We start from the raw sequence: 25,389 nt of genomic DNA, 5'->3' as shown, positions 1-25,389 counted from the left end.
AGACATATCCGGTTCCTGCAACCGTTCTTCATATGTTTTAGCCTCCAGTCCCCTAATCCTCTTTGTTGCCCTTCTCTGCACTCTTTGTATAGTCTCAACATAGAATAGAATAGAATAGAATAGAATAGAATAGAATAGAATAGAATAGAATAGAATAGAATAGAATAGAATAGAATAGAATAGAATAATGGGATGGGATGGGATGGGATGGGATGGGATGGGATGGGATGGGATGGGATAGAATAGAATAGAATAGAATAGAATAGAATAGAATAGAATAGAATAGAATAGAATAGAATAGAATAGAATAGAATAGAATAGAATAGAATAGAATAGAATGGGAAAGGAATTCTTTATTGGCCAAGTGTGATTGGACACACAAGGAATTTGTTTTTGGTGCATATGCTCTCAATGTACATAAAAGAAAAGATACGTACATCAAGAATCATAAGGTACAACACAATGATAGTCATAGGGCACAAATAAACATCTTTTTTAAGGCGACCAAAACTGGATGCAGTATTGCAAGCCTGGTCATCAAATGAAACAAAGCTCATTTAACATATGTTTCCCTTAGCAACAGATTCACTTAACAACTGCGTAACTACCTTAACAACTGCAGTGATTCACTTAACAACTGTGGCAAAATTGACCTTAAACTGTCTGGCTTATCAACAGATACTTTGGGGCTCAATTGTGGTCGTAGGTCGAGGACTACCTGTGCGTAGTTGATAAATGTAAGTCCAGGAAGGGTCCCTCTTCTCCTGCCCAGTGTTTAAACCAAGATAATCTACCCCAGGGGTCTCCAATCTTGGCAACTTTAAGCCTTTGCTGGCTGGGGAATTCTGGGAGTTGAAGTCCACCAGGTTTAAAGTTGCCAAGGTTGGGGACCCCTAATCTCTCCCCTCCTTCTCACATAACTCTCAACACAAGAGTAATCGTGTTTTACAAGATTCTCCTTCTCCTGTCTACAAAACATCATTCTTAAGTATGAAAATGTTTTGGCACCGGAAGCTGAAGCTTCCAGCCTGAGCTGGAGAAAACACGTTTATTTTTAAAGACGTGGTGTAAATAGGGCATCATTCTTGATTCCATTTCCTTGAAAACTGTTTATACTCGCTTTGAGAAAAATCGCAACTCTTGTAGGCCACGGAGGGCTTGGGAAGAGAGCTGGGAGAACTGACCTTGAAGGTTATTGTCAGCTCCCAGGGAAACAGCCTGGGAGGATCCCAGGAATTTTACTGTCCTCTCCCACCGGACGTGTGCCGTGGACAATCTCCACGTTTGCATGGGCGTCAGGGAGACGTTGCATGATCTCTGACTTGGAACTTTGCTCACACAATCCTGGGTTTGGGGAGTGGGGGGGGGAGAGAGAGATCAGCCGATCCCTTTTGCTCACTTTCATCCTGAAAGGAGTCTTCTTTGTCCCAGGTTTCCAAAAATCCAGGAATTGTGTGTGCCTAGTTCAGGGGTCAGCAACCTGCGGCTTTGGAGCCGCATGTGGCTCTTTTACCCCTCTGCTATGGCTCCCTGTCACTCAAAATATGCATCACAACCACCAATGTGCGACACCCGCTAGCACACAATTTACTGAGCTTTTCAACCCCTAGTAAGGCCAACCATGGATAAATCCAAGAAAAGAAATATTTCAGAAGAAAACAGAACGTTTAATTCAACTGCATATGCTAGTTTTGTGGCTGCTCAAGAAATAGTCAGACACGGGAAGGGTTTTGTGGCTCCCGGTGTTTTCTTTTCTGTGGGAAATGGGTTCAAATGGCTCTTTGAGTGTTTAAGGTTGCAGACCCCTGGCCTAGTTTAATGAAAAGAAGGACTAAGGGTGACACGATAGCAATCTTCCAATATTGGAGGGGCTGCTCCAAAGAGGAGGAGGTCAAGCTATTCTCCAAAGCACCTGAAAGCAACGGATGGGAACTAACCAAGCAACCTGGAATTAAGGAGAAATTCCCGGACAGTTAGAACAATTAACCAGTGGAACTACTTGCCTCCAGAAGTTGTGAATGCTCCAACGGTGGAAGTTTGTAAGAAGAGATTGGACAGCCATTTGTCTGATGTGATATAGGATCTCCTGCCTGAGCAGGGGGTTAGACTGGAAGACCTCCAAGGTCCCTTCCAACACTACTATTGTTGTTGTTATCCTACTACAGAGTCTGCTTCAGGCTCGTTCTGTCCTAAACGATCCCCACGTAACACTTCCGTCCATTGGGGAATGGAAAAACCATAAAAAGTTGAATTCACATCCCTGTGCAGGTAGTCCTCGACTTACGGCCCCAATTGAGCCCAAACTTTCTCTTGCTAAGCGAGGCCGTTATTAAATGAGATTTGCCCCATTCTATGACCTTTCTTGCCACGCTTCTTAAGTGAATCACTTGCAGTTGTTAAGTTAGCAACACGGTTGTTAAGCGAATCCGGCTTCCCCGTTGACTTTGCTAGTCAGAAGGTCACGAAAGGGGGTCCCGTGACCCCCCCCCCCAAGACGCTACAAGGGTCATAAATAGGAATCAATTGTCGTTTTGAACGGTCAGTAAATGAATGGTTGTAAATCGAGGACTACCTGTGTTTAAAATTCACTGAAACGGACATTTCGTAGAATGACCTGGGTTTTTACGTCTGGAACTTGTCTTCATCCATTGTTGAAAATTTCTGCCTATGGGTAGTCCTTGACTTATAACCGTAATAATAGTGGCTGTAAGTCAGGATGGTCATTAAGCGGGTCATCATGTAACTGACCCAATTTGCAAAGTTTTTTTCTTTCTTTTTTTTTCTTTTTTTTTTTTTTGCGGCTATGGTTGTTCACTATGTTATGCCCCAAACTGGAAATAAATGCCATTTTTGGGGAAAACATTGTAAAACACGACCATGGCTGTAAATCCAAACTTTTGCCAAAAGCCCAAAATGCAGTCATGTGACTTCCTGGGGGGTGGACGGGTGTCAGAACTTAGAGACCATGTCATACGTACCTTTGTGGGGGTGTCCGTCATACGTCTGAACGGTTGCTAAACAACCGGTCGTAAGTCGAGGACTACCTGTATTCCATTCACCACTTCCCTTGCTTTGGTCGATAATATTTTCTCCTGAACCTCCTGCCAAGACTTCGCAATTCTGCGCTTTTCCAGCTCCACAATGTTAATAGAGAAAGCAAATATCCTTGACACGTCGCAGTCTTTGGGAGAGAAGCCTCACGAGGGGAATCCCACTGGGTCAGGCTGAAGGTTTTGAGGCTGGCATCCCATTTCTTATAATAGCCAATATTGCCCCTGTTTTGTCTTCAGAAATTAAGTTTTGCTTCAGCTGTCCTTAAGCAGGCTGACTAGGGGATTCTAGAGGCTGAAATCAATGGATCTCAAAGGTGTTGAAATTGAAAAACAATGGGTTGGGTAGGGTAGGGTAGGATAGGATAGGATAGGATGAGAAAAGAAAGAAAAGAAGAAGATAAAAGAAGGAAAGGAAAGAGGAAAGGGAAGGAGAAAGAAAGGGAAGGGAAGGAAGGGAAGGAGAAAGGGAAGAGAGAGAAAAGGGAAGGAACGGAAAAGAGAGAAAAGAAAGAGGAAAGGAAAGGAAGAGGGAAGGGAAAGAAGAAAGGAAAGGAAATGAAAGGAGAAAAGAAAGAAAGGGAAGGAAGAGGGAAGAAAAGGAAAGGAAAGGGAAGGGAAAGAAAGGAAAGGAAGAGAGAAGGGAAGGAAGAGGGTAGAAAAGGAAAGGAAGAGGGAAGGAAAGGAAGAGGGAAGGGAAGGAAAGGAAAGGAAAAGGCCTTAAAGAGTTGTAGACTGGTACTATGTGTGTATCCCTACACTATTCTAAGCACATTTTGGGAATTTGAGGTTGTAAACTTACAATTGTGGTTGTAAGTCAATGACTACAGATAGCTAGAGGGATGGATGGATGGATGGATGGATGTGGATAGATATAGATACGGAGAAAGAGGTGAATAGAGGGATGAATGAACAGATGGACGGATTGAGGAGGATGGATGGAGAGAGAAAGAGAGAGGGAGAGAATATCACCAAGTACTTAATAGTAACTCTACATTAAGATATGCATGTAAGTGTCACTCTCTAAGCCAAGGCATGCTTGCGTTTCTCTTCCCATTTGCCATACATATTTTTGCATGCTCATCTAACTCGGCTTGTCTTCCTCCCAGTATACAAAAAAGCTGATCATTTGCTTTGCCTCTGAATCAACAATGTCGGTAATGACAGGGGGGAAAAAAAAACTACGCCTGCAAATAATAATAATAATATGATTAAAGTTTGGGAACGGAATGCTTGGAAATAAACTTTTCCTCTGAATCTGGTATAAGCTGACCTCAAACAGTTCCTGAAATGTATGTTTACTTCAGTTCATACGGAGCTCCCAATATTATCTAAACACGGTTCCTTTGATGGCCATCCCTGCAGAATCCCAAAGTCATCCGTTGACACAAGAGCAGCCTAATAGCTTTCATCCCCGGGCGATCTGGTTGTGTACAGGAAGTCCTCGCCTTACATCCGTTTCTTTAGCAGCCTTTCAAAGTTACAACAGCGGTGGGGGGGGGAAGCGACATACGAACCAGTCCTCACCTTTACGGCTGTGGCAGTGTCTCCATGTGGCCCCGTGACCAAATTCAAGCCACCTTGGCAACCGGCATGTATTTACAAGAGTTGCAGCCTCCCGGAATCCAACTTCTAACCAACCAATTCGAAAGGGGGAGCCAAATTCACTTAACGACCGTGCGATTCAGTTAACAACCGCGCTGAATCGCTTAACAATCCTGGCCAAAAAAACAAAACAAAAACCCCCGACGTAAAATCCGGTCTAACTCACTTCGACACCACCTTGCAACGGGGAATTCTGATTGTGGTCGTAAATTGAGGACTAGCTCCTCTATGCCAGGGGTCTCCAACCTTGGCAACTGTAAGCCTGGAGGACTTTAACTCCCAGAATTCCCCAGCCAGTTTTGCTTTAAGTCTGGAGGACTTCAACTCCCAGAATTCCCCAGCCACCTTTCCTTTAAGCCTGGAGGACTTCAACTCCCAGAATTCCCCAGCCACCTTTCCTTTAAGCCTGCAGGACTTTAAGCCTCGAAACTTCAACTCCCAGAATTCCCCAGCCAGCTTTCCTTTAAGCCTGCAGGACTTTAAGCCTGGAGAACTTCAACTCCCAGAATTCCCCAGCCACCTTTCCTTTAAGCCTGGAGAACTTCAACTCCCAGAATTCCCCAGCCAGCTTTGCTTTAAGCCTGGAAGACTTTGTCTGGAGGACTTCAACTCCCAGAATTCCCCAGCCGGCAAAACTGGCTGGGGAATTCTGGGAGTTGAAGTCCTCCAGGCTTAAAATTACCAAGGTTGGAGACCCCTGCTCTATATGTTTATTCCTGACAGCCCCAAACTGGTTTCAGAGGTGCCGTCTTGAGAGGAGAGGGCGATGAATCGTCTTTATTTCTTTGCAATCCGCTGCCGATCCCCTGAACGATCTACTCAGGTAGTAGGTGGTCTTCTGCTCACCCTTAAGTCCAGGAACCATTTCAAAGCCCCTTCTTGCCAATCCGGGCCGAAGTCGCTGAACAAGTAATTTGTTAATATCCCCGGCTATTTCTGCCTTATGAAAGGGACATGTCGAATTTGCATTTCTGAAACGCTGAGCCGCCACAGTTCCATCTTCCAGCTTTTATCGATTCTCCGTAGTTCTGAGAAAATAAGTTCCCCGGGCTTAATAACTGCACCTCCAGCAAATCTCCATTTGGTGGATTACTTCATCCTTAATTAGACTTTGATCTTTCTCTCTCTCTCTTTTTTTTTTTCTCTCTCTCTTTCTCTCTCTCTCTCTTTCAAAGCAAAAGCAAACCGGCTCCACAAATTTCACCCAGCAAATCGGTCGGAGGAGAATTCTGCGTCGCTGCGGCCTTCGGCTCATCCCGCTCGTGGTTTGCAAGCAATCCTGCTCTTAAAAGAGACAAAGGTTTGTGTGTGGAGATCAAACAGCCGGTGAAAAGATGGGTGAAGGGGTCCTCGGCGTTCTCTGAGCTTGCTTGTTTTCTTGCAGACTAGGTAACATCATCAGTGCTAGGACCAGCACTGATGACGTTACCAAGTTAGGGTAATGAAACGTCTGGAAGAAAACAACCAAGCTCAGAGAGCATCAAGTACCCCTAATGTCAACCCTGAGCTACAAATATTCTCCTTTATTGAAACAGATGGGTGCCATCATAGCAACTGCTAGCAATAGCAGTTAGATTTATATACCGCTTCATAGTGCTTTTACAGCCCTCTCTAAGCGGTTTATTTAGAGTGGTTTACCCTAACAATCTGGATCCTCATTTTACCCATCTCAAAAGGACGGAAGGCTGAGTCAACCTTGAGCCGGTGAGATTTGAACTGCCGAACTGCAGCTAGCAGTCAGCTAAAGTAGCCTGCAGTACTGCACTCTAACCACTGTGCCACCCCAGCTCATAAAGCTGAAGCTGAGGTTGTTTCAGACCATTTGTCTATCTAGCCCATCCTTAGCTGTGGCTTTCCAGACTTTCTCTCCCAGCCTGGAAATTTTATTACAGTGATACCCTCAGTTACTCATCATTCATTGGTTCTGAGGGGCGCGATGAGTACCAAAAACAATGAGTACCAAACAATTTTTTCCCATAAGATATAATGTAGTGTGACAGAAGGCAGCTGACACCGACAATTCTAGCTTGTGCATTGAGTACTACACAAACAATGGACAAAATTTTCATGTTAAAATGTAAGGTAAAGGTAAAGGTTCCCCTCGCACATACGTGCTAGTCGTTCCCGACTCTAGGGGGCAGTATTCATCTCTGTTTCAAAGCCAAAGAGCCAACGCTGTCCAAAGACGTCTCCGTGGTCATGTGACCAACATGACTCAACGCCAAAGGCGTACAGAACTCTGTTACCTTCCCACCAAAGGGGGTCCCTATTTTTCTACTTGCATTTTTTACGTGCTTTCGAACTGCTAGGTTGGCAGACGCTGGGACAAGTAATGGGAGCTCACCCCGTTACGCGGCACTAGGGATTCGAACCGCTGAACTGCCGACCTTTCGATCGACAGGGTCAGTGTCTTAGCCACTGTGCCACCGTGTCCCTTTTCCGTTAAAATGTGTTGAGTATCCAATTCGATGAGTTTCAAAGTAGTTGAATATCAAGATAGTGCTGTATTTATTTATTAAATGTATATGCCCCCTTAACTCACTATTGAGAGCCACTCTGGGCGGCATACAATGCAGTCAAATGGGAAATGAAAACACAATAGAAACAGTTAAGATTCCAGGAATTAAATATCCAAGAAAATGCAGTTCAGTGGTGAGAAAAGAGCCTTGATGGTACAGTAGTCTAAGCACCCTGTTATTAACACAGCTGCCTGCAATTACTGCTGGTTTGAATCTCTCCAAGGCTCAAGGTTGACTCAGCCTTCCATCCTTTCTAAGGTAGGTGAAATGAGGACCAAGTTAGTGGGGACAATAAGCTGACTTTGTATAAAAATATAGAAAAGTATGAAGGCTATTGCTTAACGCATTGTAAGCCGCCCTGAGTCTCCGGAGAAGGGCGGCATATAAATCAAATTAAAAAAAAAAAAGTGAGGTTTTACACCAAGGCAAGAAAAATAAAAGGCACAGGTATAGAATAGGTGATACTTGGCTCAACAGAAGTTTAACTAACTAACATACCAGGAGAGGTGGTGGCCCAGTGGTTAAAATGCACTACTGCAGGCTAACTCTGCCCACTGCCAGAAGTTTGATCCTGACCAGCTCAAGATTGACTCAACCTTCCATCCTTCCGAGGTCGGTAAATGAGGACCCAGATTGTTGGGGGCAAGAGACTGACTCTGTAAACCGCTTAGAGAGGGCTGTAAAAGCACTGTGAAGCGGTATATAAGCCTAAATGCTATTATTAAGGCTATTTATGACCATGGGGCAATATGCTGATATCGTAAACCACTCAGAGCATTGTAAAGTACTATGAAGCGGTATATAAGTCTTAAGTGCTATTACTAGTGCTATGAGAGGGATTTTGAAGTCCCAGTGGACAACCCCTTAAATATGAGCCAGCGGTGTGCTGCAGCTGCCAAAAGAGCCAACCCAATCCTAAACTGCATCAACAGAGGGATAGTATTGTGGCCCGTCAGCGGCCTGTGCAGCTAGTAGCTGATTCACAGCGAGGAGGCTGGTGTGGTGCTGCACCAGCAGCCTGTGCAGCTGGCACTCGAGTCGGACAATGAGGAGGCTGGAGAAAATGTGGTGCCAGAGGCAGGGATTCAGCCAGGGCCTTCAGAACCTCTAGAAGCTCCCATAAGTGAAGAGGACGAAGAGGAGGAGCCTCTTTTTGATGCACGGGCGCGCAGAGCTACCAAAAGGCAGGAGTGGCTCCTCAGGAGGAGGTCTCCTCAAGAGTAAGGCTTGGGGCTAATTGGCCACTCCCCTAGCCTATTTAAGGAGGAACACCGACTGAAGCAATTTGCAGGGAACAACTTGGTTCACATACCTTCGTGTCTTGTCTTGCTTATCTTATCAGCTTCCTGCAAATTGCTTCTGGGCATTCTGCCAACCATAGTAAGCTTTCAGTTATTATTCTTTCAATTCTTGGCGGCTGTTAATGCAATTAATTAACAGCCGTTGTTGTAAAAGATTGGTTTATTCAGTAAACTAAGGTTTGAACGGACTTTGCGTGCGCTGCGTTCTTTGGGGTCCGTAGCTGGGGCAGAACAGATAGCCTCAAGATCACAAGAAGTGATAAAACTGCTTTTATACTGCACTAGTAAGACCACGCTTGGAATATTGTATCCAGTGATAAGGTTCTTCCTCACTTTGACACTTTTTCACAAGGCCCTGCTTTTGGCAATGGACCCGAGGACCCCAGAGTGGGATGGTGCCCATCGAACGGATCATTTGATTGTTGTTGCCATTGGTGTAGGGTGGGTTTTGTTCTTTTATGGGTAGCCCTTGACTTGCAACGGTTCGTTTAGGAACGGCACTGAAAAAAGGGACTTAACAACCAGTTTTCACACCTTTGCAGCATCCCCATGGTCACGTCATCAACATTCAGATATTCAGCAACTGACTCCTATTTATGACGGTTGCGGAGTCCCAGGGTCGCATTATGTCCTTTGGCAAACTTCTGACCGGCAAAGTCAACAGGGAAGCCAGATTCACTGAACCGAACAACTGCAGCGAATAGAGTAGAGTAGGAATAGGAATGGAGTGTGGAGTGCAGTGCAGTGCAGTGCAGTGCAGTGCAGTGGAATAGAATAGAATAGAATAGAATAGAATAGAATAGAATAGAATAGAATAGAATAGAATAGAATAGAATAACAGAAGGGAAAAGATTAGGCCAGGCCCGCCTGGTGGAATAAATAGGTCTTAAGAGCGCGGCGAAAGGTGCGCAGATCCGGGATCCTCCGTATCTCTTTGATCATCTTAGTTGCTCTTATCTGAACTTTTTCCGAATGTGGTGACCAAAATTGGTTGCAGTACACATATTGGGGATTTTATTCTCATACGCCACCCGGAATCACTGAGAGTGGGTTCGGGTGGCCATAATGAATTGTCAGAAATAAACAAACAACCGCTTCCGAGTTGAATGAATGAATAAATAAATAAATAAATACCCGCTCCCGATTTGAATTTGAGCCCTTTGAAGCGAGGGATAGTCAAAGCTGAAGCGCTGCCTGGCTAGTGGCCAGCGAAACCGAGGCACGAGAAATTCAAGAGTATAAACGCAGGAGCGTTTTGTAAAAGAATCCAAGGTTAATGTATTCCGGATTGCATTTTTTTTTTTTTTCTGGGAAATTCCAAAAATAGCGCATCATTTCTCAGCGATTCACCTTCCCGAGAAGAGCGGCAGTATTAGTCGTCGTGCTGATAGATTTTTGTATTTATGTAAATAAATAAAATTGACGTGCAAGGCGTCCGCGGGATGCTGAGTGATAGGAAGCGCTGGGCAGGCAAAAAGGGATCAATTGGCACATGGTGCAGAGTGGAAATGCTGACTTTTGAAAGCCTGAACTGCAGGGAGTCCTCGACTTACGACCACAATTGAGCCCCCAAATGTTTTCTGCTAAGCGGGACAGTTGCTAAGTCAGTTCCGCCCCCTTTTACGACCTTCCTTGCCACGGTTGTTAAGTGAATCACTGCAGTTGTTAAGTTAGTCACCCGGTTGTTAAGTGAATCTGCCTTCCCCATTGACTTTGCTTGTCAGAATGTCGCAAAAGGGGAGCGCGTGACCCATAGGCAGGGGTGAAATCCAGCAGGTTCTGACAGGTTCTGGAGAACCGGTAGCAGAAATTTTGAGCAGTTTGGAGAACTGGCAAATACCACCTCTGGCTGGTCCCAGAGTGGGGAGGGAATGGGGATTTTGCAGTATCCTTCCCCCAGGAGTGGGGAGGGAATGGGGATTTTGCAATAGCCTTTCCCTAGGAGTGGGGAAGGAATGGGGATTTTGCAGTATCCTTCCCCCAGGAGTGGAATGGGAATGGAGATTTTGCAATATCCTTCCCCCAGGAGTGGGGAGGGAATGGGGATTTTGCAGTATCCTTCGCCTGCCACACCCACCAAGCCACACTACACCATGCCCACCAAGCCACGCCCACAGAACCGGTAGTAAAAAAAATGTGGATTTCACCACTGCCTCCGGGGACACTGCGACCGTCATAAATATGAGTATTTCGAACACGTGACCCTGGGGATGCTGCAACGGTTGTAAGTGTGACAAACACTCATCAATCAATTTTTTCAATGCCGTTGGGCCTTCCAATGAATGGTTTGTAAGCAGCGGTCTGTTTCACATAATTTTACCACCGGTTCACCGCACACCAAAAACGTGAGCACTTACACGTGGCTTAGAAAATGTGGCTATCCCCAGGTTTTCACTACCATAGGAGCCTGGTGGTGTAGTGGACTAAACTACTGTTAAAGTAGCACTTAGCTGCCAGCTGCCTGCAATTACTGCGAGTTCGAATCTCACCAGGCTCAAGGTTGACTCAGCCGTCCATCCTTCCGAGGTAGGTAAAATGAGGACCCGGATTGTGGGGGCAATAAGCTGACTTTGTATGAAAAAAAACACCGCTTACGGGGCCCCCCGAAAGCCCTACTAAGCAGGTATATATAAAAGTATGAAGGCTATTGCTTAACTTTGTAAGCCGCCCTGAGTCTCCAGAGAGGGGCGGCATATAAATCGAACTAATAAATAAATAAATAAATAAATACCACCACGTTGTAAGTCAAAGACTAGCCGTCAACCTTCCGTCTTCTCGTTCCCCTGCAGATCAATCCAAGCAGTTCCTTGTCGAGTCCTTGTACATCATCAGCTGCTATGGGACTTTGGTGGAGCACGTCCTGGAACCCCGACCTCTCAGCACCACCGCTAAGATCAGCGATGACACCCAACTGGAAATGATGACCTGCCCGCGGGCCAGCTGGACCCTCGTCAGGTAGGGCCCGCCCCCCACCGGTTCTCTTCCGACGTTCCTATTTTCCTGTTGAGTTTCTCTTTGACTGAGTTTCAGGCGTCTTTGGTGCGGTTGATGGTGCTACCCAAACTCCAGAGGGAGTATAAATCTACGGAAAAGAAGACTCTGGGTCGCCTGGGCGACACATTTCGCCCAGAGATAATTCAGTCAAACGGTCCAATTTTCATCCCGTCTCTTGTTTTTGCATCCTGCAATCCTGACTGAAGTCGTCGGAAGCGAAACGTCTTCAAAGAAAAAACAGAGGAAGTCCAGGTGCCCTTTGGAACGACCGTGACTTGGATGACTGAGAATTTCCATAGACGTATAGCACCGATGAAGTTACTTAGTTGGGTAATGAAACGTCTGCAAGAAAACAACCAAACTTAAGAGAGCACCAAGGAAGCCATGTCTCTCTATCTGTCCATCCAACATCCATCCATCCATCTATCTATCTGTCTACTGTATCTATCTATCTATCTATCTATCTATCTATCTATCTATCTATCTATCTATCTATCTATCTATCTCTATCTCTCTATCATCTATCTATCTACTGTATCTATCTATATCTATCTACTCTATCTATCTATCTATCTATCTATCTATCTATCTATCTATCTATCATCTATCTATCATCTATCTATCTATCTATCTATCTATCATCTATCTATCTATCATCTATCATCTATCTATCTACTGTATCTATCTATCTATCATCTATCTACTGTATCTATCTATCATATATCTATCATATATATATCATCTATCTACTGTGTCTATATCTATCATCTATCTATCTACTGTATCTATCATCTATCTACTGTATCTAACTATCTATCATCTATCTATCTATCATCTATCATCTATCTATCTACTGTATCTATCTATCTATCTATCATCTATCTACTGTATCTATCTATCTATCTATCAATCAATCAATCATCTATCTATCTACTGTATCTATCTGTCATCTATTTATCTACTGTATCTATCATCTATCTATCTATCTATCTATCTATCTATCTATCTATCTATCTATCTTTCTATCTATCGGTCCTTAAGTGAATCCGGCCTCCCCCATTAACTTGGCTTGTCGGAAGCCAGCTGGGAAGGTTGCTAATGATGATCACATGACCCTGGAACAGTGCAACCGTCATAAATACGTAACAGTTGCCAAGCGCCTGAATTTTGGTCAGATGACCGTGGGGACACTGCAACAGTCATAAGTGTGAAAAACAGCCATAAGTCATTTTTTTCAGCAGCCATTAAATGAATGGTCGTAAATCAAGGACTACTTATATCCTGTTTCTTGCTGCAAGGAAAAGAGATCACACCGCACTCTCAGGTTGATACTGCCGTCTGCATCAGATGAAGTTTCTTGTCATGGCTCTCTGAGCTTGGTTGCTTTCTCGCAGACATTTCATTACCCAATTAGGTAACATCATCAGTGTCAGTAAGGAATGGGGTTTGCTCTCAATTTATATTCCAGGCTTGCCTTGTCAGTGTTTCTTGGAAGGAAGAAGGTTCCCTGGCAATGCTCAAGGCCCTTCTTGGTCTGCAAAAAGTTCTAGGTTCGGTTCCGGAGTCTCTACTTGAACAAAAAAAAATGGTGTAGGGTCTTCTTGGACAGGGGGTTGGACTAGATGACCTAAAAGGTCCCTTCCATAATCTGTAATCTGTAAATCAGCGAACGATGGGAGCAGCCACCCGAAGGAAGCCCTCAAATGCTCAAAAAAAGGTAACGTTGAGCTAGAAGGACAATTTGTCTGGCACGGAAGGAGGTTTTTATCCAAGATGGTCCCTTTTTCACAAAAAAACACCACAAAAAGTGTCAAGAATAGCCCGGGTGTCTCCTTGCGAGTTAGCATTTTGCACAGGTCCTTTTAGAAAAAAAAAACCACAGAATTTTGAAGACCCCGTTACCCCTTTTCCCCCATCTGTCTCGAAATATTCCACGCTCGGAACAAGTGACTTTAAATAATTAGAAACACGGTATTCTCTTGCATAAATAATTGGACGTGATGACACAGATGCTGATTTCCCCCCTCCCCCCCCCGTCGTTCTCTTCCAGCTTAAATATTAATATTCTTGTGTTGTTTCCGCAGAACTCCCCAGTGGAATGAACTGCAGCCGCCTTTTAACTTGAATCACCCTCTGCTCCTAGCCGCAGATTCCGTGCAGTGCTACCAGTATCTCCTTCTTGGCTGTGAGTATCACGGAACGGTCCTTTTTTTTGGGAGACCCAACGCGTGATGTTCTGCCTTAGTGTTGTTTCTTTCTTTCTTTTTTTTAAGAAAAAGACAAATGGAATTTGGTCTGTAGCTTTCCCCCCTTTTCACGTGACACGTAGACCTCGACTTAACAACCACAATCAGCAGAATAACAGAACAACAGAGGTGGAAGGGACCTTGGAGGTCTTCTAGTCCAACCCCTACTCAGGCAGGAAACCCTACACAGTTTCAGACAAATGGTTATCCAACATCTTCTTAAAAACTTCCAGTGTTGGAGCATTCACAACTTCTGGAGGCAAGTTGTTCCACTGATTAATTGTCCTCGCTGTCAGGAATTTTCTCTTTAGTTCTAAGTTGCTTCTCTCCTTGATTAGTTTCCATCCATTGTTTCTTGTCCTGCCCTTAGGTGCTTTGGAGCAGCCGTCACCAACTGGTGGTCCGCAGAAAAATTATTTGCATTTTTTATATTGCACTAAATCAGGGGTCCTCAAACTACGGGCCTTGGGCCGGATACACACTTCTTACCACACAAACAGTAGTTGGTTAGAATAACAAACTCACTCTGGTTCACAAACCACGATGGTAGCAGATCCATCCAACCGATGATAACACAATGATAGCAACTCCACACACTATGGTAGCATATCATCAACTGAATACGTTACAGTACCTTTCTTAAATACGTGTACAACTAATTACAGCATGAACTCAGCATTACAATGATTCAGCAGTAAAGCCTTAAAGTCACACTATACATATTCATATTAAAATTACAGTACACATATATTGCCTGGACAACTTGTTAGGCTCAAACCATATCCTAACAAGGTGCAATGAGCGTTTGTGTTGCTGCAGAGAGTCTCCCCCTTCGGGGTCTTTTTGTGTGGGTCTGAGGGGGGCAGAAATTCTGACTTGGGGTCTGCTTCAGCCTCCTGGTGGGGGGCTTTGGGCAAAGGCTGGGGGGAAGCGTCACTAGTGGCAAAGAGCCGGAGGGCCTTGTTCCAGTGGGACTGCCTCATGACCTGGAACTGGCTGACCATCTCAGCCTGCCGAGCCTCCAAGCGTCGGTATCTGGCCTTGCATTCCTGCAGGTCTTCCCTCTGCTTGGAAAGCCTATGCTCCTAGTCCTCAGTGAGGTGCTTCTGCTGAGCCTCCTTTGAACTGAGCCAGCTGTTTTGCCAACTCTTTCTCGTGGTGGCTGCTTAGCTCCAACAACTGCTTCCTGCTGGGGCCATAAGGAGCCCAGGAAGGCAGACGAGGAGTGGCTGGGAGGGGAGGGACGAGTAGAGGCCAGCGATGTCATGTGAGTGACATCAAGTTGGCCACACCTGTCCAGTCACATGACCACCTAGCCACGCCCACCCAGCCATTCATTAGGCAGATCGTACTAGTGGTCCCCAGGATTTAAAATTATGAATTTAGTGGTCCCTGAGGTCCGAAAGGTTGGGGACCCCTGCTTTGGAGAATAGTTTGCCTCCCTCTTCTTTTTTTTTTTTTTTTTTAATTTGATTTATATGCCGCCCTTCTCCGGGGACTCAGGGCGGCTTACAATGCGTTAAGCAACAGCCTTCATCCTTTTGTATATTTATACAAAGTCAGCTTATTGCCCCCACAAACCGGGTCCTCATTTTACCCACCTTAGAAAGGATGGAAGGCTGAGTCAACCTTGAGCCTTGGAGAGATTCGAACCAGCAGAAATTGCAGGCAGCTGTGTTAATAACAGGGTGCACTAAACCACTGTACTATCAAGGCTCTTTCTTTGGGGCAGCCCCTGAGATATTGGAAGACTGCTATCATGTCTCCCTTAGTCCTTCTCTTCATTAAATCGAGCCAATTGTCTCATTGCTAAGCAAGACAGTTGTTAAGTGAGTTTTGCTCCATCTTGCTCCATCCTGCAACTGTTGTTAAGTGAACCACTGCAGTTATTAAGATAGTAACACGGTCGTTAAGCGAACCTGGCTTGACTTTGCTTGCCAGGAGGTCCCAAAAGGTGATCACACGAACCCCGGGATACTGGACTTCCCATAAAGTCAAGTACTCCTTGACTTACAACACTTCATATAGTGACCGTACTGAAAAAAGGGACATGACTGTTTTCAACACTTAACAACCATTGCAGCTTCCCCACGATCTTCTGATCAGAATTCAGATGCTTGGCAATTGACTCGTATTTATGATGGTTGAAGTGTCCCGGGGTCACCTTTCCCAAGCAAAGTCAACGGGGAAGGCAGATTCACTTAACAACCGTCTTACTAACTTAACAGCTCCAGTGATTCACTTAACAACCGTGGCAAGAAAGGTCGTAAAATGGGACAAAATTCACTTAACCACTCTCTCGTTTAGCAACAGAAAATTGGGGCGCAACTGTGATCGTAAGTCAAGGATAAGATGATCAAAGGGATAGAATCAAGATCACATGAAGTGTTAATACCACTTTATAAGGCCTTGGTAAGGCCACACTTGGAATCCTGCATCCAGTTTTGGTCGCCACGATGTAAAAAAGACGTTGAGACTCTAGAAAGAGTGCAGAGAAGAGCAACAAAGAGGATTAGGGGACTGGAGGCTAAAACATAGGAAGAACAGTTGCAGGAATTGGGTATGTCTAGTTTGATGAAAAGAAGGACCAGGGGAGACATGATAGCAGTCTTCCAATATCTTAGGCCCCAAAGAAGGGGGAGTCAAGCTATTCTCCAAAGCACCAGAGGGCAAAACAAGAGATAATGGTTCGAAACTGATCAAAGAGAGAAGGAACCTGGAATTAAGGAGGAACTTCCTAACAGTGAGGACAATTAACCCGTGGAACAACTTGCCTCCAGAAGTTGTGGGCGCTTCATCACTGGAGATTTTTAACAAGAGATTGGAAAGTCATTTGTCTGAGATGGTATTCCATTCCATTCCATTCCATTCCATTCCATTCTACTCTACTCTATTCTACTCTATTCTTTTCTTTTCTATTCGATTCGATTCTACTCTACTCTACTCTACTCTACTCTACTCTACTCTACTCTACTCTTTTCTACTCTTTTCTACTCTACTCTACTCTACTCTATTCTACTCTACTCTACTCTATTCTTTTCTATTCGATTCTATTCTACTCTACTCTACTCTACTCTACTCTACTCTATTCTATTTTATTCTACTCTACTCTATTCTTTTCTACTCTACTCTACTCTACTCTACTCTACTCTACTCTACTCTACTCTACTCTATTCCCTGTATATACCAGATGCCAAGTGTCCAAATTTTGATCACAGGACCGCAGGGATCCTGCCACAGTTGTAATTGTGAAAAACGGCGATAAGTCATTTTTTTTTAGTGTTGTTGTAACTTTGAACAGTCACTAAGTGAAACATTGTACGTCAAGAACTAGCTGTATATTCTTTTCAGCATAGTTGATTTTCAGGCTGTTAATTTTGTTAAATTGGATTGTATGCTTCCTTTGTTAGCTTCCATTTTGGAGTGTGCTGTCGTTGATTTTTTTATTTTTTTTTTACAGTTCAGCGTAATTACTTTCTGTGACTCTCTGGCTCCATTTCTTATTTACTCAACACGGTGTTTCTTTTTGGGAGCATCCTGTTTTTGTTAATCTTGTTTTAATTCTGTTCTGGAAGGGATTATCCTTGAAAAGCCCCATCCAGCATCGCTTTAGGTTTATATACTTTTGTTGTAGCCCTACGTTTGTTTTGTTTAAATCCCCAAACGAAGGGTTGGCCAGACGCGAATGCATTTGGAGACTGTAATTAAAGCTACGGAAAACAATGACGTGCGGTCAAATTGTCACTCTTGGAAGACGGAATCCGAAATGGCCAGAGTCCCAATCCCCCTTAAGGTAAACAAGAAGCAGTCTCGTACACAAAATTTTTAAAATCTGCAGACATGTTCCTTTGTCCTCGAGAGCCACTACATCAGCGGGCAGTGCCAGCAATGATTACGTCTCCTTGTTTTCTGTCTGCACTTCAAGACCCGTTTACACCATGGGCCTCAACTCCACTTTTCCTTTCTGCTTTCTCTCCAGACTTCACAGGAGAAGCTTAAATTGAGGGAGTCAAGCTCTTCTCCAAAGCCCCTGAAGGCAGGACAAGAAGCAATGGGTGGAAACTAACCAAGGAGGGAAGCAACTTAGAACCAAGGAGAAATTTCCTGACAGTGAGAACAATTAACCAGTGGAACAGCTTGCCACCAGAAGTTGTAAATGCTCCAACACCGGAAGTTTTTAAGATGTTGGATAACCATTTGTCTGAAGTGGTGTAGGGTTCCTGCCTAAGCACGAGGTTGGACTAGAAGACCTCCAAGGTCCCTTCCAACTCTTGTTATTCTGTTCTGTTCTGTTCTGTTCTATTCTTTTCAAATTCTATTCTATTCTATTCTATTCTATTCTATTCTATTCTATTCTATTCTATTCTATTCTATTCTATTCTATTCTATTCTATTCTATTCTATTCTATTCTAAATTGTCAGCACATCCCTGCCTTTCCTAAGATTGGGGATGGATGGCCGTGGATTCAGATAGAAAGCGAGACAATTCCAGGAATTACCTTTTTATAGAAAGTACAGATAGTCCTTGCCTTATGACCGCAATTGAGCCCAAAATTTCTATCGTTAAGCGAGACATTTGTTAAGCGAGTTTTGCCTCCTTTTATGACTTTTCTTGCCGGATTTGTTAAGTGAGTCGCTGCAGTTGTTAAGTTACTAACACGATTGTTAAGTGAATCCGGCTTCCTCATTGACTGGCCGCTCAGAACGTCATAACAGGGGTTCACATGACCCCGCGACACTGCAACTGTCCGTATGTATGAGTCAGGTGCCATGCGTCCAAATTCTGATCACGTGATCATGGGGATGTTGCAACCGCCATTAAGTGTGAAAAGCAATCAGAAGGTCTCAAAAGGTGATCAAATGACCCCAGGACGCTGCAACCGTCATAAATACGAACCAGTTGCCAAGCGTCCAAATTTTGATCACATGGCCATGGGCATGATGCTGCAAAGGCCGTAACTATGAAAAACGGTCATATGTCACATTTTTCAGTGCCGCTGTAACTCTGAACGGTCACTAAACGAACTGTTGTAAATCGAGGACTAGCTGTACCAAAAAAAAAAAAGAAATTATGATCGTCAGAATGGCATGTGTCAACCTCCTTTGTTCATCTTACAATCTTCTACTTCATTGATTGATTGAATAACAGAATAACGGAGTTGGAGGCCTTCTAATCCAACCCCTTGCTTAGGCAAGAAACCCTAAATAATTTCTCCTCGTAAAAAACTCCAGTGTTGGAGCATTCACAACTTCTGGTGGCGAGCTGTTCCACTGATTAATTGTCCTCACTGTTAGGAAGTTTCTCCTTAATTCCAGGTTGCTTCTCTCCTTGATCAGTTTCCATCCATTGCTTCTTGTCCTGCCTTCAAGGTCAAAAGAGTGGGTGCAGATCTCACCTCAGGGGCACAATGTTCCATAGGGCGGGAGCCACAGCAGAAAAGACTCTTCCCCTGATCCCTGCCAGCCGGAATTCCTTGATTGACAGGAATTCACAGATGCGCCTTCTGTTAGCACGGATAGGGCAAGCTAGTCCTATCGAGGTGAGATGGTTCCTGAGATAACTTGCACCCCTGCCACGAAGGGCTTTAAAGATAATAACTGTTGTGGTCTGCCTGCAGCCTGCGGAGCTGGTAGCGGAGTCAGACAGCGAGGAGGCTGAGGAAGAACAGGGGCCAGTCCTGGAGGCTGGGGAAGGCCCGGATGAGGGCTCTGCATCGGAGGCAGAGATGGGGCCAGGGCCATCGGGGAGTGAGGTGCAGACTCCGGAGCCTCCAGAAGCTGACAGTAGAGAGGCAGAGGAACAGGAGGAGCCTGTTCCTAGTGCACGTATGAGAAGAGATGCCAGAAGGAAAGAGCAGCTACAGCAAAAAGGACGACTCAGGAGTAAGGCCAAGAGATGATTGGCCCCTCCCATAAGGCTTAAAAGACCAGCAACGGCTCTTGGCCTTTTTGTCGGAAAACAACGTTGATAGATTTGTTTCTTGTCTTGCTGCATTTATTTCTTGTCGGTGTCTTCTGCTTCTGAACTTTTGCCAAGAGAAGCCTTTGGCAGGTTGCCTAATTAGACCAAGGTCGGCGATAAGGCTGAAGAATTTGTGTTATGAAGAATTTGTTTTGAATTCGTTTGCACTACGCTGAGAATGAGTTAATTCTCAGCTGTTCTAATAAAACCTGTTTGTTTTCGAACTGATTGCGTCTGATAATACCTACTTGGGCCTGGGTCACAACAATAACCTTGAATTGGACCTGGAAGCAAATTGTCAAAGGGTGCACTTCGTTGAACAACGGTGTAAAATGGGCCACCCGAGGGATTTTAAGAACTGCCTTCTTAATGTTGTATCTTCATGTCCGTTGATACCGTTGTCTGCCTTCAATTGAGATTCTCAATTGTCCAGGTCTTGCTTGTCCCAAAGGCGCTTCTTCAAAAGGCAACTGGACTTCCTTGGGTTGTTTTTTTTTCCCCTTCTGCTGCTTCTGCGGAAGTTTCCTGCATGATAAGCTGAACTGAAGAAGCTTCTGTCAGGTTCCGAATCAGGATGTAGAAGCAAACACCAGACCACACGGTAGATGCTGTAATAAGGTTTATCTTCCAGGATTCGGCACGTTCCAACAATCACCCAGCGTTTTTGTGAAGTATTGTCAGCTCGATTCTATCGTGCTCCCATCACCGGTTTTATACTCTTTGTGCCCCGCCCATCCACCCACCCTCCACCTCCACCCCATACCCCTGTGGTGATTGGTGGGTTTCCGCCGTTGCCCCGGTCAGTCAATGAGTTCAATTAATCTAGGGCTTGCGATCTCGGGAAGCTGTCATTAATGATCATTAAGGCGGCCGAAACGGTATCCGCACAGGCGTGGCTCCATCCGCCTCTCAGTTGAGGGGCGGCAGTTCGTCCGACGGGCCCGGAGAACATGGAGATCCTGGAAACGGTGGGAAGACAGAAGGGGAAAGGCAGGCGGCGTCATTGGAAGCGTTGCAGGTTCGGGATGCGAGGCGGCATGGTCTGTTAGCACCCCTTCCCACTGGAATGACAGCCCAGCGGCTTGTGGGGCTGACAGCTTCGTGGACGAGAAGCGAAACGTCTTCAAGGAGAAAAAAACCCACCATCCATTGTTTGCACTGTTGTTCCTGTATTGTTGGCCACAAAGTTGAGATTCACTTACTGTTAATACCAGTTCTCCCAGCACTGGACATGTGAGCGTGCATGCATGGGTGCCCACCAACTGCGCATGTGTGCAGCATCACAGAACACGGCAATTCATTCACGCGCACCGTCCACACATGCGTGCGACATCAAAAACACAGCGATAAAGGACGGGATTGCAGCCGGGCTGGTAGCCCCTACCGATTCGCCCGAACCGGCTGAATGCCACCTCTGGTTAGCCACCCAGAGTCTCGCCCGAGAGACGGATGTCCATAGATATTTTTTTTTTGAAAAAGTTTTTTATTTTATACACAAACAAACATTTAATACATCATTCATTTTTTCCGTGCGACATCTCGGTGTTTCCTCTATAACGTCTTCTTTTTGCAGATGCTTCTGTCTTCATTATCACCCAATCTATTACAACATATCTCCAAAAGTACAATATTCTAATCATGCCATTTTTTGTATAACTATTGATTTACTTATCTATATCTCTTTCCTAACCAATAATAAAATTGGTCCCATATCTTAAAATATTCTGAATCCCCTCTTTCTTTAATCATCAAAGTTAATCTATTCGTTTCTGCACAATCTAGAATTTTTTTAATTACTTCTCCTTCTGAAGGTATTTTCTCTGCTTTCCAATTTTGTGCAAAAACAATCCTTGCAGCTGTTATTACATGTATAATCAAATAACTATTTTCTTTACAATTTTTTTCTGGGAGGATACCCAGTAGGAACAGTTCTGGTTTTAAATCAATACGTTGTTGTATCATTTTTTCCAACCATGTCTTTATTTTATTCCAATAGTTTTTAGCTTCTGGGCATTATTATTATTATTAATTATTATTAATCATATTTCTATGCCACCCACTCTCTGAGGAGTCTGGGCAACTTACAACAATTGAGATTATACTAAATAGCATATTGCCCCCAACAATCTGGGTCCTCATTTTACCCACCTCGGAAGGATGGAAGGCTGAGTCAACCTTGAGATTTGATCTGCTGAACTAGCAGTCAGCTGAATTAGCTGCAGTACAGCACTCTAACCACTGCGCCACCTCGGCTCTTGACATGTCCACCACATATGGTAATAAGATCCTGGTAACTGGTGACATTTCCAACACTTAGCTGATTTATCTTTAAACATTTTTGCCAGTTTCTCAGGGGGCATATGCCATCTGTAAAGCATTTTATATTGATTTTCTTTATATGCAGTGGACATTGTTAATTTATAATTCCTTTCCCATAACTTGTTGCCATTTATCTAAATCAATTGAATATCCAAAATTCTTTGCCCAGACTATCATTGGGGTGTCCATAGATACTGATTTAATGAATATTTTATTAAATATTTATTTAATATTTAATATTTAAAAGTCCAAAGGCGAATTACCGCTCCCGCAGAGTTGACACTGCTTCAGAGAACTAGATTTTAGCCAGGGGAAGTTATGAAAGCAGTTTGGGTATATCGTTACCAGAAGTTGGGCCAAATTTAGTTTGGACTTTTATACAAATCTTACCATTCCTTTTCTCTTCGTCGTGAGCTTTTTTTTCCCTCGGTGGGCGACCTTCCGTTTTTCAATCCTGATCTTGCCCTTCCGATGACTCCTCCATCTTTTTGCCTGGGTCTCTGCATTTCCTTGTCCCTGGAGGATCGCTGGCTCAAGATGTGCCAGATTTTCATCTGGCGCTCTCCGAGGCTTAATTTGTTGCGTGAAAACTGGGGGGGGGGATGGGGGGGAAGAGGAGACTCTTAATTTAATATCTCCAGATCGCAGGCAGCAAAGTGGAAACACGTAATCCAATCGGCTCCACCGTTGTGAAACCTGCTGTAGCCTGTTCTCTTCCACGGGGAAGACATCTTTGGTGCTATCTGAGGAGGGAGGGGGTTGCCGTATTTCACAATTAAAGGAAGTGGAGGGGGAAAAAACCCGGAATAACCCTAAAGCAGGGGTGGGCAAATGTGGCCCTTTTACAACCTGTGGACTTCAACTCCAGAATTCTGGAAGTTGAAGTCCACAGGTTGTAAAAGGGCCACATTTGCCCACCTCTACCCTAAAGAAATATTTCTGTACATCTGGAATAAAACCCCAAAATATACAGGTATTTTCGACTTAACAACCACCGTTGTGCCCAAACTTTCCATTGCCAAGAGAGACAGTTGTCAAGTGAGTTTTGCGCCATTTTACGACCTTCCTTGCCACAGTTGTTAAGTGAATCACTGGGGTCATTGAATTCGTAACACGGTTGTTAAGTGAATCTTGCTGGTCAGAAGGTCGCAAAAGTGGATCACGTGAGACACACACACACACACACCGGACACTGCAACCGTCATAAATACATGTCGATTGCCAAGCGTTCAAATTTCAATCAGGTAACCATGCAACGGTCGTAAGTGTGAAACTAGACCTAAGTCGCTTTTTCCAGTGCCGTTGTAATGTCAAACGGTCACTAATGTTGTAAATCGAGGATTCTCTGTGCATAGAAAGGTAATCTGGCTCTTTCTGGAATATTCTTTTTTTTAAGAAACTGGTATTCTTCTGGTTGCACAGTGGCTAAGATGCTGAGCTTGTCGATCGAAAGGTCGGTAGTTCAGCGGTTCGAATCCCTAGTGCCGCGTAAGGGGGTGAGCTCCCATTCCTTGTTCCAGCTTCTGCCAACCTAGCAGTTCGGAAGCACGTTGTCAAGTTTCGAGGTCGTCTCAAATAAATTGCATTTCAAACAAAGTCTTTGAAAGAAAACTCCTATTAATTAAGCACGACATTCTGGACCCGACTCCATCGAAGCCAACACTGACTTCCAGACCCAAAACCCTCCCTTTCCAGACCCCACTCCCCTGCACTCATTGGCCATCTTCCAAGTCATTCTACCCCTAATCTACTGCTCCCACTCAAAGGAATTTCCCCCCTCCCATCCCATCTCCTAGGGGATATTATCTCCAGGGAAAATAAGTAGGTGAAAAGTCAAACGTCCTTTTCCAGACGCCTCCGCTTCTCCTTCTTATGTCAGCACTAGAGTAAATGCAGCTTGAAGTGCTGACACACGTAAAAAATGCAAGTAGAAAAATTAGGAACCATCTTTGGTGGGAAGGTAACAGTGTTCCGTGCGCCTTTGGCATTGAGTTGTGGCAGCCAATGACCATGGAGACGTTTTCGGACAGCACTGGCTCTTCGGCTTTGAAACAGAGATGAGCACTGCCCCCTAGAGTCAGGAACGACTAGCACGTATGTGCAAAGGGAACCTTTACCTTTACCTTTATTCTTCTGGTTTCCTTTCATTGATGTGAACCAGAGGTGGGACGCCATCCTAAGAGCTGGAGGTTATGCTTTCCCTGACCTGAGGGACAAGGTAATACTTCCACAGAGCCCTCCCCCACCCCATGTGAAAAAACGGTACAGAGGCAAGCATGAATCAATCATTCCATTGAATCATTATAGGAAGCATTTTCTAAGCGGCATTGATGGAGCCCAGAATCGTAAACCCAGGCAACTTTAAAACCTATGAAATTCAACTCCCAGAATTCCCCAGCCAGTTTTATCCAAGAGTGATCGAAGCTATAGAATTAAAGAGAAATTTCCTGACAGTGAGAACAATTTGTCAGTGAAAGGGGTTGAATAGAATAGAATAACAGAGTAGGAAGGGACCTTGGAGGTCTTCTAGTCCAACCCCCTGCTGAGGCAGGAAACCCTATACCATTTCAGACAAATGGTTGTCCAATCTCTTCTTAAAAACTTCCAGTGTTGGAGCATTCACAATTTCTGGTGGCAAGTTGTTCCACTGATTAATTGTTCTAACTGTCAGGAAATTTCTCCTTAGTTCTAAGTTGCTTCTCTCCTTGGTTAGTTTCCACCCATTGCTTCTAGTCCTTCCTTCAGGTGCTTTGGAGAATAGCTTGACTCCCTCTTCTTTGGGGCAACCCCTGAGATATTGGAAGACTGCTATCATGTCTCCCCTAGTCCTTCTTTTCATTAAACTAGACATTCCCAGTTCCTGCAACCGTTCTTCATATGTTTTAGCCTCCAGTCCCCTCATCCTCTTTGTTGCTCTTCTCTGCACTCTTTCTAGAGTCTCTACATCTTTTTTACATCGTGGCGACCAAAACTGAATGCAGGATTCCAAGTGTCGCCTTACCAAGGCCTTATAAAGTGGTATTAACACTTGATTCTTGATTCTAAGTTACGGGTGCTCCATTATTGGACGCATTTCAAGACCAGGATGGTATAGGGCCTCCTGCGTTGAGCATGGGGTTGGACTAGAAGACCTCCGAGGTCCCTTCCAGCCCTATCCATTCTCTGCTCTACGAAGCAAGGACCCTCGGTGAGGTTGTTTCTGAAATGCCCATTGACGCACCGCAGCCTCTGTTTACCTGCAGCAGCCACGTCGTCGCGCTCTCTCACAAGAGCCGCGGCGGCCCTCGGTTTGATGGCGGGTCCCGCTTCCGTCAGTCCGTTTAATTGCCGGCAAATGGGAAGCGGGGTGTCTGCCTTGCCAGCGGTAAAAGGAGTTCTGGCGCCATTTCAGGG

General features: G+C 44.6%; 1 protein-coding gene across 8 annotated transcripts in view; it reads left to right on the top strand.

The window, feature by feature from the left end:
• Nucleotides 1-25,389, top strand: part of BCAS3 (BCAS3 microtubule associated cell migration factor) — a 702,801-nt gene that overhangs the window by 339,102 nt on the left and 338,310 nt on the right. For all 8 annotated transcript variants that reach the window (XM_087890109.1, XM_087890127.1, XM_087890106.1 and 5 more), the window contains 3 exons: nt 5,831-5,955; nt 11,265-11,430; nt 13,554-13,654. In XM_087890109.1, the coding sequence (XP_087746235.1) occupies nt 5,831-5,955; nt 11,265-11,430; nt 13,554-13,654 (392 nt within the window). The remainder of the gene's footprint in view (nt 1-5,830; nt 5,956-11,264; nt 11,431-13,553; nt 13,655-25,389) is intronic.

This window comes from Pantherophis guttatus, chromosome 1 (assembly GCF_059756535.1).
Source record: "Pantherophis guttatus breed Tessera chromosome 1, ASM5975653v1, whole genome shotgun sequence".
Lineage (NCBI taxonomy): Eukaryota > Metazoa > Chordata > Lepidosauria > Squamata > Colubridae > Pantherophis > Pantherophis guttatus.
This window is presented reverse-complemented; position numbering and strand designations above follow the sequence as displayed.